General features: G+C 37.1%; 2 protein-coding genes and 1 non-coding gene across 3 annotated transcripts in view; 1 reads left to right on the top strand and 2 right to left on the bottom strand.

The window, feature by feature from the left end:
* The window catches only part of Cep290 (Centrosomal protein 290kDa), a 31,455-nt gene extending 30,020 nt beyond the window's left edge, over positions 1-1,435 (bottom strand). Inside the window, exons 1-2 of the mRNA XM_019057492.2 lie at positions 1,132-1,435; positions 720-870 (exon numbers count right to left, since the gene is read on the bottom strand). Coding sequence (XP_018913037.2) covers positions 720-870; positions 1,132-1,311 — 331 coding nt within the window. The 5' untranslated portion in view covers positions 1,312-1,435. The remainder of the gene's footprint in view (positions 1-719; positions 871-1,131) is intronic.
* A 2,313-nt stretch (positions 1,436-3,748) lies between these two features.
* TRNAR-UCU (transfer RNA arginine (anticodon UCU)) lies at positions 3,749-3,821 on the bottom strand. Its single transcript has one exon. It is a non-coding gene; the product is annotated as a tRNA-Arg (tRNA).
* A 300-nt stretch (positions 3,822-4,121) lies between these two features.
* LOC109041207 (uncharacterized) lies at positions 4,122-16,485 on the top strand. Its single transcript, XM_019057463.2, has 11 exons — positions 4,122-4,359; positions 5,385-5,511; positions 5,957-6,167; positions 6,843-7,111; positions 7,431-7,553; positions 8,373-8,619; positions 9,229-9,359; positions 10,207-10,870; positions 11,672-12,096; positions 12,989-14,433; positions 15,744-16,485. Exons 2-11 carry the CDS (start codon positions 5,417-5,419, stop codon positions 15,839-15,841), a joined length of 3,708 nt encoding a protein of 1,235 aa, XP_018913008.2. The 5' UTR covers positions 4,122-4,359; positions 5,385-5,416; the 3' UTR covers positions 15,842-16,485.
* The last annotated feature ends 388 nt before the right edge of the window (positions 16,486-16,873 follow it).

The raw sequence follows: 16,873 nt of genomic DNA, 5'->3' as shown, positions 1-16,873 counted from the left end.
TGACATGAATCGATCGACACCGTTCGATCGACAGTTAATTTAAAAACACCCGTATCGATTCGATCGACATGAATGGATCGAAAAATGAAAACGTGAATCGATCGACACCGATTCGATCGACAATCCCGTGAATCGATCGACAAAAGCCGTGAATGGATCGACAAACCCGTGAATGGATCGACAAACCCATGAATAGATCGAAAAATCCGTGAGTCGATCGACAAACCCATGAGTCGATCGAATTTTGTCGATCAAATCGGTGTCGATCGATTCACGTTTTCATTTTTCGATCGATTCATGTCGATCGAATCGACACGGGTGTTTTTAAATCAACTGTCGATCGATCGAATCAGTTGTCGATCGAATGCACGTCTTTTAATTTGTCGATCGAATCACCGTCTTTAAATTTGTCGATCGAATCACGTTTTAATTTTTCGATCGATTCATGTCGATCGAATCGACACCGGTCTTTTGGTAATTTGTCGATCGAATCGACACCGGTCTTTTAATAATTTGTCGATCGATTCACGTTTTCATTATTTCGATTGATTCATGTCGATCGAATCGACACCGGTTTTTTAACGATTTGTCGATTGAATCGGTGTCGATCGATTCATGTCGACCGATTCACATTTTCATTTTTCAATCGATTCATGTCGATCGAATCCATACCCTCCGAAATAATCAGAGGTTGGGGGAAAATTTACAGATATGCTTACTGTCATCTTTGGAGAGGTCTTTGAATCTGGCAGCCTGAGATAGTTGCGCTCGAAGCTGATCAATTTCCTCCTGCAAACTTTGCCGATTCTGTACTTCATATTCTCCCTGATGTGCAGCAAGGTTATCAATTTCTGTTGTCAGAGCTTCAACCTACAAAACAAGAAGGACATCACGTTTTGTTCTGCAAATACAAGTGCAAAAATAAGAAAATCTTCAATCATCAGGGTTCTAGGGAACGTACTGATGGTGTCGTAAGCCTATCACAAATTTGAAGGGCTGTAAAAAAACTGGGATAGGCAATTATCCACATCAGCCATTCATAAACCATAAAAAATTTGCTCTCTATGGTTTCTGCTTCATCTAGAAAAACAATATTGACATGTTGGTGTGTTAAGTGAAACACAATGCTACCTGTTCATTTTTGTACAGCAAAATTTGCTGAGAAATTTTGAGCATGTGCTGTAGTTTTGAAACATCAGACTGTGATTCAATGTCACACTTGACCAATTCACTGCCAAGCTCATCTTTCAAATCTTCAGTCAAATTATTCGCACTGAACTCAAGAACATTCTCCCAACTCAAGACAGTCATGATTTATATGAGAAAAAACGAGTACAAGCTGTCAAGTCAAAATTATTGGCCAAGAGAGAAAACGAATGTGTGAGGAAAATGCGTGAACACAGAAAAAGCTATTCAACATCTCTTAAGTTTGTATTTGTGCACTTTTATTTACCTGCGTTGCATGTTTAGTTGCTATGGGAACAACTTGAATTCATGAGCATCCATTTCATCTCAGCATGTTGAAGGGATTTAAATAATGAAAGATTTTTCAATGGACCATACTCTAAATTATAACCATACAAGAAATGCTGCAGAAACAAGGAAACTCGGTAGAAAAGCGAAACCTGCAGAACAAACTTATCATTCATGCTTACTATCTATGAATGAAAAGGTAAACAAAACAAATCAACACATGGAGAGATTGCAGTGTTGCCAAATTCCTCGATCCTCCTTTACACGCAGTACGCAGTTCATTGCCGGATTGCCGGGACAGAGCTAGGGCAACAGTGACAAAACTGCTCCGCGCGATTATTCGTGCTCCCAAGCCGCTCAAATTGCCATCACGCTTTTTGAAGGGGAACTGGACGGAATGAAAATGAAAAAAAATCCTTCCGTGGGAAAGACAGACCGGCAACCGCGCGAGAGCGGAAAGCGGAAACGGAAATCACCTGATGTGCAAACTGCAGTTCCGCGGGAACAGAAGTCGTGCGCATTTTAGAGTACGCATACATTGCGCAAGTTTACAGGTATGATTGGACAGATTGGACCGCGGGTGGTAAAAAAAAACCTTAGCATAAAGTCTGCAGACATTAGGGAGGATTAAGTAGCGAGAGGCCTGTGAAAATCGGTGCAATAATAATTGGATTAAATTTTACAATGAGGAACCACTAACATCTCTGGCTCTCCTATGAAAGCACATACCTGCATAGAGACACCGATGGCTTGTATGTTGTTTCTAAAATGGGCCAGAAATAGTGGTTCCTTATTGCAAAATGTAAAAGGGTGGCCACAAGGGCCGCGGCCAATGGCGGCAAATCTAGGAGGCAGCAAGTTTTGCAATTTTTTTAAATGTAGGTATAAAAAAATCGGATTAAGAAAAAAATTACAAACAAAATCTCTCATTTCCTGAGAGTATAGTAATTTCTAATTTTGTCGTCTTTCGGTGATACAAGAGACAGCACCTTCAATTAGTCGAGTTAAGAGAGAAACCAAACACGCAATTTGACCTAGAACCAAGAACGGAGCGGTGCGGCGGTCGGCATGAAACGCATAGCGCCTACAAGACTGCATGAATACTTCACGCATTGCGTCCAACACACTGCGCGCGGTCAGCAGCAGTCGGCCTGAAACGCATAGCGCCTACAAGACTGCATGAATACTTCACGCATTGCTCCAAACACGGTGCGGTCTGCGCGGCGCGGCGGCGGAAGTTAAAATCATTTAAACCACATTTATGTTTGTTCTTTCATAATTTTTTCGTTCATTTCTTATGAATGGAGGGCCTTGTCCACGCAGAGATAGGTTTATCTCACACCTTGTAAGGAATTTACGATGGTAGTTTTGGCCCTGGAGAAATATTTTTGACCCTTTACACAGTTGCCATATTTGCTCGAGCATGGAACGAAATCAGTGTATATTTTATTGTGTACCTATATTCACGTGATTTTGACGGCGGTAAAATGGGTAAAACATAGTTAATGAAGCCCGAAGACAACTATTGTACATTTTCCCCCAACGAGTTGCGAAAAATATTAGCCTCTTCTGCAATTTCGGAACGCCTCTTTTGGGTTGGACGAGATGCCATAAAATGCGATCATTATTCTTGCGCGCGGCGCTTCAAACCCCCCCCCCCCCCCCCCCCCATTCCATGTGTCCAAGGTCCAAGTGTGATTTAATTTTTCGAAATAAGCTCCTCACTGCCTTCCCGAGCGATGGTCTTTTCATTTGGGCGCATCTTATGGCTAAAAAACTTGTTTCCGGATATTGGCACGTTATTCCCCCTTTTACTTACCCCGATGTAAATTTTTTCGAAACAATCGCTGCGAGGATTATTTAATATCATTAACGATGCTCCAAATCAGCTTAAATTTTAGATAATATTATTTTTGAGGATAGAACCAATTAGCATCAATCAAGTGCGACTTGAATATCCAATTGAGACCGAAATAATAGTCTCACCCTAATAGAGGGTTGCACCTGTACTAGGGTAGGGGGGGGGGGGTTGAATATAAATTTATTTCATTTAAGAGAGCACTGAATAAAACTTATACTTTGGAAAAATGCTTCGAGTGAAAATATATATTTATTAATAAGTAGAATCACCCTCTTCTCGCCAATGCCGCAAATTGCACCGTGACTGTAAGTATGACAGTTCTGTAGCTCGGAGTGACCATTGTGACCTATTTCTATCATAGAGCCGTTTAACTCGCTGTCAAGGAGTGACAGGCTACTCTTTTCAAAAATATAGCATCCCTGGTGGGGATCGAACCCACGACCTTTGGATTAGAAGTCCAACGCGCTATCCACTGCGCTACAGGGACTGTTGAACGGCAGGTCACTTTACGGGTTACTTGAACCCATGGCTCTACATTTGACGCGTACAGTAGTTTCAAACTACCGTACGTTCTAGACAAAACAGTTTTGGGATTTGGAAAAGTACTGAACTCACTCCTGTTACGTTTTCAATCTGAAGTAAGAAATTTAATTAAATTTTAAAATTTTCTCTCCGTAAATTAATCCTCAGAATGATTATTTGAAATATTACAGGGAAATTCTCTCGGATTTGTACAATAACTTCTCTTCTTTTATTGTGGCACACTTGCAAATTACGTCACATAGCAACGCTTATCTCCTTATCAACCAAAACAGAAACAGTTCGTCCAATTTTCTCTTTGAAGCAAAATGCTCTCCAAAATTCATTTGGTCCTGGCAGAACTTGCGTGGAACCCATGTTCTGCGCAAAATTTGAAGTTATATTGTGCATTCAATATTGAAAAATCTTTTCCCCTTCTAAATTTAATTGTGATGTGACACAACCTTGATTGATCAGCTTGAAAACTCATTACGTGGATAAATTTTGTAAGTTTTATCTCATATGTTGATACTATCCTAGGAAGCTGATGAATTTGTATTTTTTTCCAACTCTGCTTCTTATTGTGTATGCACTACCTAAGAACTGGTCCTTTTTATTTCCATATAGGTCGCAAGAGTTTTCTGAAGTTGAAGGGTTGGCTGAATAAGTATGCACATGGAGTACTGACGCAGTGCTAAAATGTAGTGTTGTTATGAGCTACTTAAGCCCAAGTTATACATGTCAGTTAATTTTTTTTGCACTTTTTAAAAGGACGTTACAAGATTTAGGAAGGAGCGAAAGAATCTGCAATCATCAACTTGCTCTTATGAAGAGGTTATGCCCATAGTGTTGTGGTTATGGCTGATGGATTATGCATACTCCCCTCCCAGAATCTGTTAGAAGCAAGTCAGAAATTTAAGGTGATTCATTAAGCTCTCTGACATGGTCAAACTGTCATGCGATATATTGTATCGAGCAGGTCATAAATCTCAGTAGATTATGAATTTTTAGCCGAAAAAAGAACGATAGCCCCTGCGTGTGAGCCCTCAAAATCATTTTAAACCAAAAAATTGGCAAAATTCAGAGAGATGGGAGCGAAATCCTGTTTGTATGAAAACTTTGCCATAGATATAGACCTTCTTATCTGTATGGAATGTGATGTTTTTTTCCGAACAGGATTTTGCCTTTATTTCTCTGAATTTTGCCAATTTTTAGGTCTAAAATGATTCCTTAAGCTAATGTGCAGGGGCTATCGTCCTTGTTTTGGCTAAATCTGCGGAGATTTCTCACCTCAAATATGCGATATATCGCATGCCAGTTCGACCACATCAGAGAGCTTGATGAATCACCTTAAACAAACGTTGAGCAAAGGCATAAATGAGCATTCCGATCACAAACTGTTAACAACATCGCCAACAACTCAATTGGTGATCTTTTACGTAATTAAATTCATCTTAGGTACCTATCTGTTACAAATTTCTAGTTTTTATTCATGAGAAATGATATGTCCCCTTATTTTTTCTTTTTTTAGTGACGTGGCATTCTTCAAACTAACTGAGTACAATGGACAGGAAAAACTTCCAGTTAAACAAATTTTTGAAGAAACCAGATAACAATAATTTCTCAGATGACAAAATTCAAGAGAAATTGTACGCATGGTAAGTTCTTCAGACTTTGAACCATGATATTTTGTGATGCAAGTTCTTAAGCATTGGTTAATTTTATCATAATTTCCGAAAAATTTTGTCCATACCTTATTTCTATTGGAGGGAACAAGTAGGAAATTTCCATTTGTGAAAATCCACAGGTAAAGGAGACATTGTCAAAAGATAAAGAAATAATCACAAAAATACATTGACTGCCCTCTGAATTGATCTGAACAGATAACAAGAACCACTTTTTAGACTTTATGAAGGGCGTTAGCCAATTTTGCTCCTGCAGTAATTTTGAATGTTATCGGCTGTTTGTTGTCGTTGTTACCTGTTGTATGAATTTTATGAGTTGATGTGGTTTCAATGTGTGAGTTAGTAATATGTAGTTCTCAATTGTCAGACCAGATCATACCAAAATTTCAACTCTTTTGGACTACTTTGTCTGTTACAGGTTTGAAGACCAAGGGCTCCTTTCAGAATTCAAAGCGCACATACGTCAAAAGATGATCAGCGCCTTAAAAGGAACCTCCTTGGGGGTTGAATCATTAAACAGAAATAGTGCAAAGTCAGTGTCACCGAAATTGCAAGCAGTGAACTTGCTTATCTCCGATTATTTATTGCGTTTACAGCACCATTACACACTATCTGTATTTTTCACCGAGGTTAGTCAATTCTTGCCTGCATTGTTTCACTCACCAAATATCGTTTGATTATTTGGTCTACTCAATATATATTTTATTCCTGTTTCCTCCGATGTTACTAAATAAGTATGGTGTGTTGCGGAGTATCATCTCTATTTGAAGGTGATTTGGAAAGCGGAAGAAAGAAAGTTCGTATACGGCGTTCTAACTTCAAAAATAGCCAAAAATCTATATTGATCAAAAAATGTAGATCTCAGATTGTGACATTATAAGTCTGCACTCTTGTTAATTTTTTGAAGCAAAACCAACCAACAGTTTCTGTAGAAATTTTCTTTGAATTTTCTTCTTTTGATCTAGAAAAATGACACATAATTGTTAGGAAACAGTTCAATTAGTTTTTCTTGAAGAAAGTAAAACATAATTGGAGATTTTTGTTGCAAGTGAAGTACGCACTTTTTGCATTCAATCATCCATGTGCTCCTCTGCCTATTTGTAGATCGTGAATTTTTGAGTCAAAAACCAAAAAGTATAAAACTTTGGTAGAAAATTCTAAATTTTCAGCCGACAGTTTTTAAAAAATTCTAAATAGAAATAATAATATAAGATGCATATCTCAGCAGTATTTCTCAATTCAGAGAATTTTCTAATTTTGTTTTTTCTTTCACATGTGCAAATTTTTCATTGCCCTTTTTCTAGGTTCCCTCTCTAACCAGCTTATCAGAATTCTCCACATACATCACCAGATTGGCAGATAAAAATTACGCTGAATCTTCGGGATCAGAGCCTCTGCCTCGCATCGATACTGCTGATGTCAAAGATATTCTTCAAGCCCTTGGTTTTTCACCAGATCAGGGTGTCAGCATAAAAACCCGTCGACTGTATCAATTCAACAGGGAAAATAAAGCTTTGTTAATGTGCCTTCTTGACAGCCTTCAAGACTACCTAAATCAAAATTGTAACTACAGGTAAATTTTGAAACTGCTCTCTCTTTATGCCCCTTGTCCTCAACCATCAGTATTTCGCTTTTTTCTTCAGTTTTTATTAGAAGAGAAAACTTTTAATTCTCATAGCACTTCAAGATATTATGTTTTTTAAATGAAATATTCCTTCATAATTTACTTATTTTGAAATTTATGATTAGATCATCGAATAATAACTTCTTGCTCTGCGGGAGGTTTGTGTTCATTTCCGTTTCTTTTTCATAGAAAATTTAAGCCTTTCAATCGTTTCCTTATTTTTTTAAAGAAGTTTTTGGAAATTGTATTAATGTTTAAAATTTTTCAGGGACCCGCAGAAAACCAGTGACGGTGAAGAAAATGAATTGTGGCCGAGAGAAATTCGAGATGTATTCATCAATAGTGACTTTAGTTTTGAGCAGCTGGAAATTTTACAAGATCATATTACCAGGTATATGTTTCTTCACTGCAGTCTCAATTATTTAATATTCTCTGTTGTCTGTGATTAAGTATCAAAGTTAATTTGCAGGAAAGGCAGGTTTCAATATTAAAAAAAAATAAAAAAAGATATTATTCTCGAGGCCGAACTCTGAAAATTAGAGTACTCTTTATTCAAGAGATAGTTCGGATATCATGTTCCTCTGCCTGTACTCATCACCAACCTTGCCATAGTAGAGACTTATTTTAAAAAGATTTCTTTGAATGTAGAGCACAAAATTGATCTCCGTGAAGGCAATGTACAAAAAAATTTTAAATCTTATTTTTCCTTTACTTAAGAGGAGTATTTTACAAAAAATTCAAACACCCTTATCACATTACTTTTCTTTGAAAATAATAAAATTAAGTTTGACATTTTTAAACACTGGATTTCAGATATTCATTTTTTCTCATCTGTCAGCATTTTACTTTATCAGCATTATTTTTCCCGATTTAGACGTTTAGTTAAGACAATTCTATTACATATTTATTCTTTCGGTGTCCATAAGGATCCGGACTGGGGCTGTTATTCAAAAACTAAATTACTTATGAAGTTTATGCTGGTCTCTTGTGAAAGAAGAAGTTGAAAGAAGTCGTTTGAGAAATTCCAAGTCATAACAATTTTTACGAGAGATGTATGGCAATTGCTACGGTTTTTTTTTGTTAACAATTTACTCTCATTAGTAAATGTGCCAAACAGCATCTCATTACATTTCATGCCATCTGTGGCCTGGAAATCAAAATATTGCTCTTGATTTTCATCTTGAGCCTTTCTCTCTTTGTTTTGCATTAGATACTATAAAAATGCTGTTAAAAAATTAAAAGCAGAAGAAGAAGCCAAGTATCGTTTGAAAGTATCTGAAGTTTTGCAGAAAGAAAGAGAGACTTATGGAAAATTGGCAGAAACTGAAAAAAGGTTGATCGAACAACAAGAAATTATTGAAAAAGAAATAGCATCCAGAGAAGACCAATTGAAGACCTTATCATCAGCTCTGCGGAAACAACATGAAGCCATCTCTGAAAGGCTATCACAGCTTCAAGTTAGTTTCCAGCAATTCTTTCACCATTTTTCATCAAGAAATCTAATTTATCTATTGATTATATTTTAATAATCTGGAAGTTAAAAGTCTGGGGCTGAAAGATGTGCATCAGCCGTGATCAAGCTAAAAACTGAGGGCATGTTTATATGAAGGAAGGAAAGGTTATAGTAAACCCTCCTAAAGACTTTTAAGTCAGATAAGTAAAGCGTAAATGGTGAAAATAAGTTTGAAAACTAATTAGAAACCGTATTTCCCCTCAAGTAGTATTGACTAATCATGCCCAATTGCTGTAAAATGACATGGAACTTTTTTTAATCACGAAGAAATTCCCACAGTGAAGAAATGAATACATATTTGGAATTAAAAATGATCAACTAAAAGACACACAATGAAAAAATAGCATTAAATCATTACCCTTGGTCTAAGGAAAAACACGGAAGACCACATTTGAATGCTGTCAAATCTTTGATAAAACTTGATTTGATCTGAAAAACAGGGGACTGTATTTCTTCTTTGAACTACCATAAATAAGTTACACCTTGTTTCTCCTAGTGCGGATTCAGTAATGTATATTAAAAATTTAAGTTAAAAGTTTCTATATTTTTTCAGGAAGAAAGTTTAAAATTAGAAGAAAAAGAAAAGCAACTAAAATTAGAAAGAGGTAAGGAAGCTGAGAAACTTGAAGCCAAGAAGAGTGAGTTAGACCTAAAAGAAAAGGAACTGGACGCAGCATATGCACAGTAAGCTATTAATGACTTAAACAATGCTACTTTTTTTTGGAAAAGAAAAAATTACCTCTCTACATTTGTTCTTTTGAGTCAAAATTTGTTCATGAAGAAAAATCATCAACCTAAAATTAAATTCTTCAGCAAATTGTACAATTCCTTGAAGCCAAATTGCCTGCTCAAGGTGATTCTAAGTTATCCAGGGAAGTGATCCTCTAGTATTTTGTGTAGATACACACTCTCTGTCTGTGAAAAGGAGTAATTATCGTAATTTACAAAAAAATGCAAGAAACTAATCTGCAACATGTAGCAGCATTCTACAGGGTAGTAATTTACATTGGAAACAACCAAAACGGACATTACTCATTGACTCAATGCGGAAGTGAGATATTTCCTTACACACCCAAGTCAATAAGTGACATCAGTTATAGTAGTTTCTGGTATAAATTTCCAATGACTCCTCTAGAATTTGATGTCTTACTACTCAGTATTAATGCTGCTGCATGCTATGGATCAACTTCTTGCATTAACCTGTGCATTACAGTAATTATTGCTCCTCAAAGACACATACCGTGAAGCAGTGCAGCGCAGTGGCGGATCTCATCCCTAGATCACTCATAGTCATCAAATTGAAGTTTTTCCCATTGCTTGTAGAATGACTTTTAGTACACTTTGGGAGAAAATAATTTGGTTCGGACAAATTTTTTCATCCCATTCTTATTCTTGGGCATTATCACGGATGTGTCCAGAAATCTGTTGGTTTGAAAGCTGGATTAAAAATAAATCTTAAATGCCTTAACCTGAATTTTGCAATATTGCAATTATTTTTGCCTCTTATAATTATTCTGTTTTATTCATATAGGCTAGCAGAAGATCAGAAAAAGATAGCAGACGAGAAGAAAACCCTGGAACTAACACAGAAACTCATAACTGGCTCTAACAACCTCAACTCTAACGAGCCTCATGACAATGTTAAATTTCTGCAACAATTAGCTCAGCAATGCTCAGCTTTGACAAAAAAGCTTGCCGTAATCAGAGATAAAAGGGAAAAGGCTCCAATCGAAAACCCCTCCACATCTCCGTCTTTCAAGGCAGTGGACAGTTTCATTTTCGATCAGCATAAAGATTTGATCCAGGAGACGAAGTTGAATCTTGAACAGAAAATGAATGAACTAATGCTGAAGCTTGAAGAGATTAAAGAGGCCCACTCAGTAAAAACGCCAGCGAAACATTCATATGTCGACGATGCTGGCACAAGATCGGAGGTTATTGATGTCGGAAATGAAAAGAAGCCTGTTGGTGACCTGGACTTGAATATCAAGAATGACTCAAACGAGAATGCTACACCTTCGGCAACAAATACAACAGAAACTTGTCAGAAATATGATATCTTGGTTCCAGATGATCTCTCACAAAACTGCTGTGACTCAGGCCGACAATCGCCGCTTCAAGCTCTCAAGGATGAAAATGATAATAAAATTGATGTCAATTCTAGCAGAACTACTTTGTTTCATAGACTGAACGTGGTAAGCCATTTTCATGTAAAATTTCATTTTTTCCTCCTTTTTTTAAATGGATGATTCGAAGTTTCAGACACTTGATGGGCAAAAAACAAGCTTTCACAATGAAGAATACGTATAAGAAGATATAGGGTGCTGCTAGGTTCATGAAAAAATGATTTCTTCACTTCATGCTGAAATCTGTTATCTAATTAACCTCGATTTAAGTTTTTTTCCCCCCAAAAAGCAACAATATTTTTCTCCCTCTCAAAGTATTTCATTCGCTTGCCCTAAAAGCACCCAGTTAGAGTATGTCATAAACGATTACTTCACAATTATTTTTTCATCAATCAGCCTTTATTACCCTGTGAACTCAGGTGACTATACAGGGTGGTTTGAAAGTCCCGCACCATCTCCATTGCCCCCAGGGCTCTTTCTTCCTTTCAGGTTGAGCCCCTCAAAATTTTGAGGGGTCTTGAAAGTCGTTTTTTATGAACTAGGAGCACTCCCAAAATTTCAAGTTTCTATCTCATTTTGTTCAAAAGTTACACCGGTGATATCTGGTGCTACTGGTGCGCAACTTTTGGATCACCCTGTATGAACTAATGCACAGGCTTTATTCTGGAATCAAATTATTATTTACCTAACCATTTAAGCAGGAGATTTAGAACTAAATTCTCTTTGCCTCTTATAGTCAGCATTGACTTCAGTATCCTTCGTAAATCAAGGCTGTGGGTAGAATGCACTGTTTCCCTCAGTTTTTTTTATCAATGTGCTTTGTAATCAGCTTTTTGCTATTCATCAAATTGTTCAATTTGTTTGGAATAGGAACGTCACATGGTTAAAAAACTCCAGGAAGAAAATACAGAACTCAAGGCACAGGCGCTACTCCAAAATCAAAAAATCATAGACTTGACTCTCCAAACACGGGAACTAGAATCCAGATTAAGCATGGCGAATACTGTGAGAGTGGTTACAGTCAGCTCAGACCCGACTCCTCATGTTCCTGTCCAAACCTCAGCAGTTAGCCCCTACTCACCAGTCGTTGCAACCGCTGCTCCGTTTGCACTCACAAGACCCAGACGCCAATGGTTCAACCGGCATGTTGGCTCCGGTGAAGAATCTATGTTCTCCTCCACTGCAGCTACTGCTAACTCAGCAAGATCTCGTCTCAGGGAACTCAGAAGGAAATTGCCCCGCAGAATTGTAGCTCCAATTGTAGTCAGTCAATCATCCTCAACCGAGACCTCCAGGTAAACCCCTAGGCAGTCTAAACACTGCAAAATTAGAAATCCGATTTCCAAGAATTATCAATCGAGGAGAATTCTCTGATCCATTGCAACCAGAAATATTCCTACTTGCATTGCAAAACAGGCACTCAAAATACAGCACTATGTGTTGACTTTATCGATACATAGGCTGCAAATCGGGTGGAGCCTCACAGGGATGCTCTTTAAGATGAAAATGGAAAAATTGTTCTTTCAATTCTCCGTAACCATTTGACTCTATTTTTAGTCTCATTGACATTTTAAAACTCCAACAGCAAAAGTCTGTTTATCGTTTTGAACAAAACTTCAATTGCAAATGCTTATTTCTCCTTGATTGAGTCATTATAAAAGTATGCTACCAGAACAGACAAAATGGAGAGAAGTTGTTCTCAGCACACTAAGGGGGTTCAAGTAGTGCGTAAGCAACCTAGGGGGATGAAAGGTCTGAGTCTGCCTTCAGGGTCTTACGAGAGGGGAGGGGGTGTTAAGACCTGGCTTACATAAATCCCCTCTTCAAGAAAACATTATGTTTCTCAACAAAAATGATTTTTCTCAACTGTTCTCCAGACTTCTCCGTTCTTTTGTGATAAATTTGGGAAGGGGTCAAGCCAATCTTACATCATTCAAAAGGGGGGGGGGGGGTAAGAGGTTTTATAAGGATGCCTTACAAAGGAGAAGAGGGGGGTCAAAAAGTTGGCCAAAATACATCTTGTAATACTTGAATGGCTTCAAGACCTGTAGATAATGCGCTGTATTTCAACTAAGCAACTTTGATTGCTGCAATTTCTTTTCACCCTTTCTCAAAATATATTTATGTGATCAAAATTTTACAATGTTTTGATATGATCATAAAACTTGATTTAATTTTTTGTTTCAGCGGTCAGGATACCATGGAAGAAACTAGAAAACGCCTGAAAAGATTGGAAAAAGAAAATTCTGCCGTTAATCGTTTGTATCAAGATTATCAGTCTAAGAAAGAACAGCACTTACACTCTGTTTATCAGCCTGCGGAAACAGTTTTGACCAGTTCCCAGCCGGTGTACTGCTCAGAATCTCAAAGAAATTGCTCAACTCTCATGACGAGCACTTTCTCTCCTTACACTTCATTTCGGCCCATTTGCTCTACCTTGAGGCCCATGATCACGTCAGTTACGCCGCAGGCTTCATTCTGTAATCAAAACACAACTGTCATCAATACACAAAAATCTGCTTGTAGTGATTTTCTGAACGAGCCAAGTCAAAAATGTGCCATTTTGGATAAAATTACTAAACATGAACGTTCAGATGTGTGTAATTACCTTGAGGGGCCTCAACAGTGTTCAAATCGCAAATTCCGTCATTATTACCGTGACTGGTTGGAATGCCATTTTCGTAAGTCTTGTCCAAGCCCATCTGAAACAGAGACATCCCACTCCAGGGTATCTCCGTTAAAACAGATTTTCCATCTGAAGCAATACAAATATAAAAAAAGTACTAAGAACAGAGCTGACCATGAAACTGAGAAGGTAGACGAACACAACCCTAATTCTTTGGAGGTTCTACATTTGGCAGGAGCCAACGATAAAACTCCTCAAGTAATCATCATTGAGAATAAAGATGATTCCAATCATGTTCCTCTGCCAAATCTCAACAAAAATGACTCATTAATTTCTTCGTCTGATCTTGATGACTCTTTGAATTTTGAGAGGTTGATCCTTCAAAATCAACAAAATGTTGCTGCTTTGAGACAAAAGTTTGAACAACTTTGTAATTTTAACAGCAGTACCAACTCCTCAGATGGTGTTGCTGATTGCAACAAGCAGAAAAAAGTAAAAAATATTCGAAGACCCCCAGCCAACAAGAACGCCCATTCGGTGAACGTTAAAGTCAATGTTAATACTGCCGAAAGCAATGAAACCACTGGATCACCTGATGAACCAGCGCCAAAAAGTCAGGAAGTTTCTCAATCATTGGATGTCAACACCAGTGCTGTTCCTGCAAAGCCATCCACTCCACCACCTGTTGAAATAACTTGTTCGGATGGAAAAAAACTTGTATCTTCCTCGGAACTTGAGGCATTACCCAAGAAAGTTGAGGAAATTAATGTTATTCCAGAGACTTTCAACTCTAAGCTGTGTCTGAGGAGCCCTGAATCTTTGGCAGATAAAAAAATCAAAGATAACTACAAAAGACTCAGCCTGTATCATAGATTGAACGACTATTATGAAGAAATTATCAATGAAATGAATGTGAGTGAGGAAGAGAAGCAAAATCTATCGGATATTGATCATCTCCTACAGCCGGTTGAAGCAGATCCTGAAACTTTCCTCGTGAATGATGAAGGTACTTCTTTTGTACTTCTTTTGCCCCTAATCCAGCAGAAAGTTACATAAAGTTAATGCCGGAGAAGAAGAGGTTCAAAGTTTCCTTCTTCGATAAGTTGACTCCATAAAACAAATTGAGTCCTTAATCCTTATTCAGAATGGTAAAAATGTTTTGTGGGCTTTAATTTTGTAGCAGGAGGAAGTCAAGCACCAGCTAAGCTAAAAGCTCTTATAATGCATTGACGTATAATACAATCTAGGCCGCGCATTAGGAAATTTCGGCGAGACTAGAGTCCCTTCAGGCGAGACGATAGGCAACCCAGCAACACCCAGCAAGTGTACCGGCAATATATACCGAGACAATGGAAATGCCAGTCTTGCCAGTGCCATTGCCTGATACGGGTACACTTAGCTCGTATATCCAGCGACATCAACTAGGATGAAGGCGTGTCTTCACCCTGTTTTACTCCCCTAGCTGTCTTACCTTCTCTGCCTAAAGTCGGGCCTAGTGCGCGGTCTAGATTGGATTATATGTCAATGTTATAATGCATTGTTTTAAAATATATAACTTGGCTACTTTAGGTCAAACTATACCTAGAATAGCCAGAAATATTTGCTTCTTATCGCAAAATGTAGTCCAAATGTTTGAATGAAGTAATCAGCCCTTTTCTCATGTATGCTAAAATTGAGAAAAGTAGTGACTGTTTTAATATTTTTCAGTTTATAGAGTGTTGATTATCTGCGACTCTTTGGAATCATATGTCAGCGAAAATTCCCTGAGTTTTCTTCAATCTTCATTATAACTCTTGTACACCGTAAAGCCTTATCCACATGAGTGCAGGTAGTGGAACTTTTGGGTGAATCAGTTCAACAAACTAGGGTTTTGCGGAATAAGTCATAGCTAAGTTATAATAAGTTCAGGGAACAAGTTTGTCCGAAGTTCCGCAAACCACGCAAGCCTAATTTGTTCTTTATAACATGGATTACCTATTCATTCTTTTGCAATCATAAAAAAATATTTGGCATGATTCCTATACAAGGTATGAATTTAAGCATTCTAATATACATCTCTTCTTTAAAATCTACATAGAATACGGTTTGCTCAATGAAAATTTCTGAAATTAACTACTAACCACTTTTTATTCATTACTGGTTACGAAAAATTTGAGATTCTCACCTAACCTAACCATCCTTTTGATAGTTATAAAAATTTTCAACTTCCTTTTTTATAATAGATACATTTCCGTATCTTAAATGCCATGGGTCATCCAAATTATTTACCTATTACAAAATGTTTTATTACTATTTTCATGATTTTCTTTTTTCCAGATGCAAAATTGTCAGAGCATCTTGTTAGAGCAGAGCCCGTCATTTGTGTTACTCAAGTTGAATCATCTCATCGCTCTCCCTCTGGCCATTCAATTTAAATTTTTGAGTGCTGCTGAACACTTGCATGTGACAACTCCCCACTCAATTGGAGTCGAAATAAACATCATGAGGTCATCATATCAGGCTCTACCTATCCATATCCAGTCACCATTCATGATCAATTTTGTAATCCAAATTTTAAGGATAAAATTTCAATCTGATCTTGCTGAGCTATTTTTCCTTCGAGCAAAAAATTCATTTATTCATTCCAAAATCAATTCTTTCAAACACATCTACAGTTCAATGGAAGTCAACTGTAAAGTCAAGTTCTGCCTTTTAAATTTTTATTTGATCTCACTACGAAATTTTTGTAAAGATCTCTTATCATTTCCATCCAAATTTTTCATCCTACTGTATTCATCCTTTTATATCAAAAGTGTAATTATTTAAAATGGGTTTGATCTCATTATGATCACAAAAATCTAGTCTTAGTCTTACGAAAGCCTGTGATAAATTTCGTTGATACCTTTTTTTTTAAAAAACAAATTATAAATGTATTGAAATTGAATTGTAACTTCCCATCGTTTTGTGTTCTATTGAGAATTTTATTTTCATAATTATTTATTTTTGCAGAGGACATTAGAAGCTATTATGTACCTACAAAACTAAATTTTTCTAATAAAAAAGGTTAATTAATCTCCAAGTACGACTACAATTGTTTACATTTTTATCATCACTGAAGGAGTCTTGCATCAATCCAATTGAAAGGCTCCTTCTGTAATCCAATTTTTATGATAACAGCCATACTTTTTTCTCTCTCTTTTTTTCGAGAAGATTATGTCGCTAAGTTTCTCTGTGGTTGTAACTGAAACTATTGTGTGATTAATTTCTCAAGAAAAATCCTAAAGTTCGATCCTTCTTGTAGCTCATTGGATTCTTTGTGAAAAGATACATTTTCAGAGAAAAGTAATTGATAACAAATTCACAGATCAGAGATACATAGTAACTTTTTGTGTTTCAGTATGATTTGAGGCTCATAGCTTGTTTTAAAGACCTGACCACCTATCTATCCATGGTAATTGGGATGAAAC

The sequence above is a fragment of the Bemisia tabaci genome, chromosome 7 (assembly GCF_918797505.1).
Source record: "Bemisia tabaci chromosome 7, PGI_BMITA_v3".
In the NCBI taxonomy this organism is placed as follows: domain Eukaryota; kingdom Metazoa; phylum Arthropoda; class Insecta; order Hemiptera; family Aleyrodidae; genus Bemisia; species Bemisia tabaci.
Note: the sequence above shows the minus strand (reverse complement) of the source record. Positions and strands in the feature narration are given on the sequence as shown.

What these genes read in the sequence shown, in the direction of transcription:
- LOC109041207 (XM_019057463.2), top strand. Translation starts at nt 5,417, where the DNA reads ATGGACAGGAAAAACTTCCAGTTAAACAAATTTTTGAAGAAACCAGAT. An exon ending in TTACAAGATCATATTACCAG is followed by an intron (nt 7,554 to 8,372) that starts GTATATGTTTCT and finishes GTTTTGCATTAG; the next exon opens with ATACTATAAAAATGCTGTTA. An exon ending in TGTTTCATAGACTGAACGTG is followed by an intron (nt 10,871 to 11,671) that starts GTAAGCCATTTT and finishes TGTTTGGAATAG; the next exon opens with GAACGTCACATGGTTAAAAA.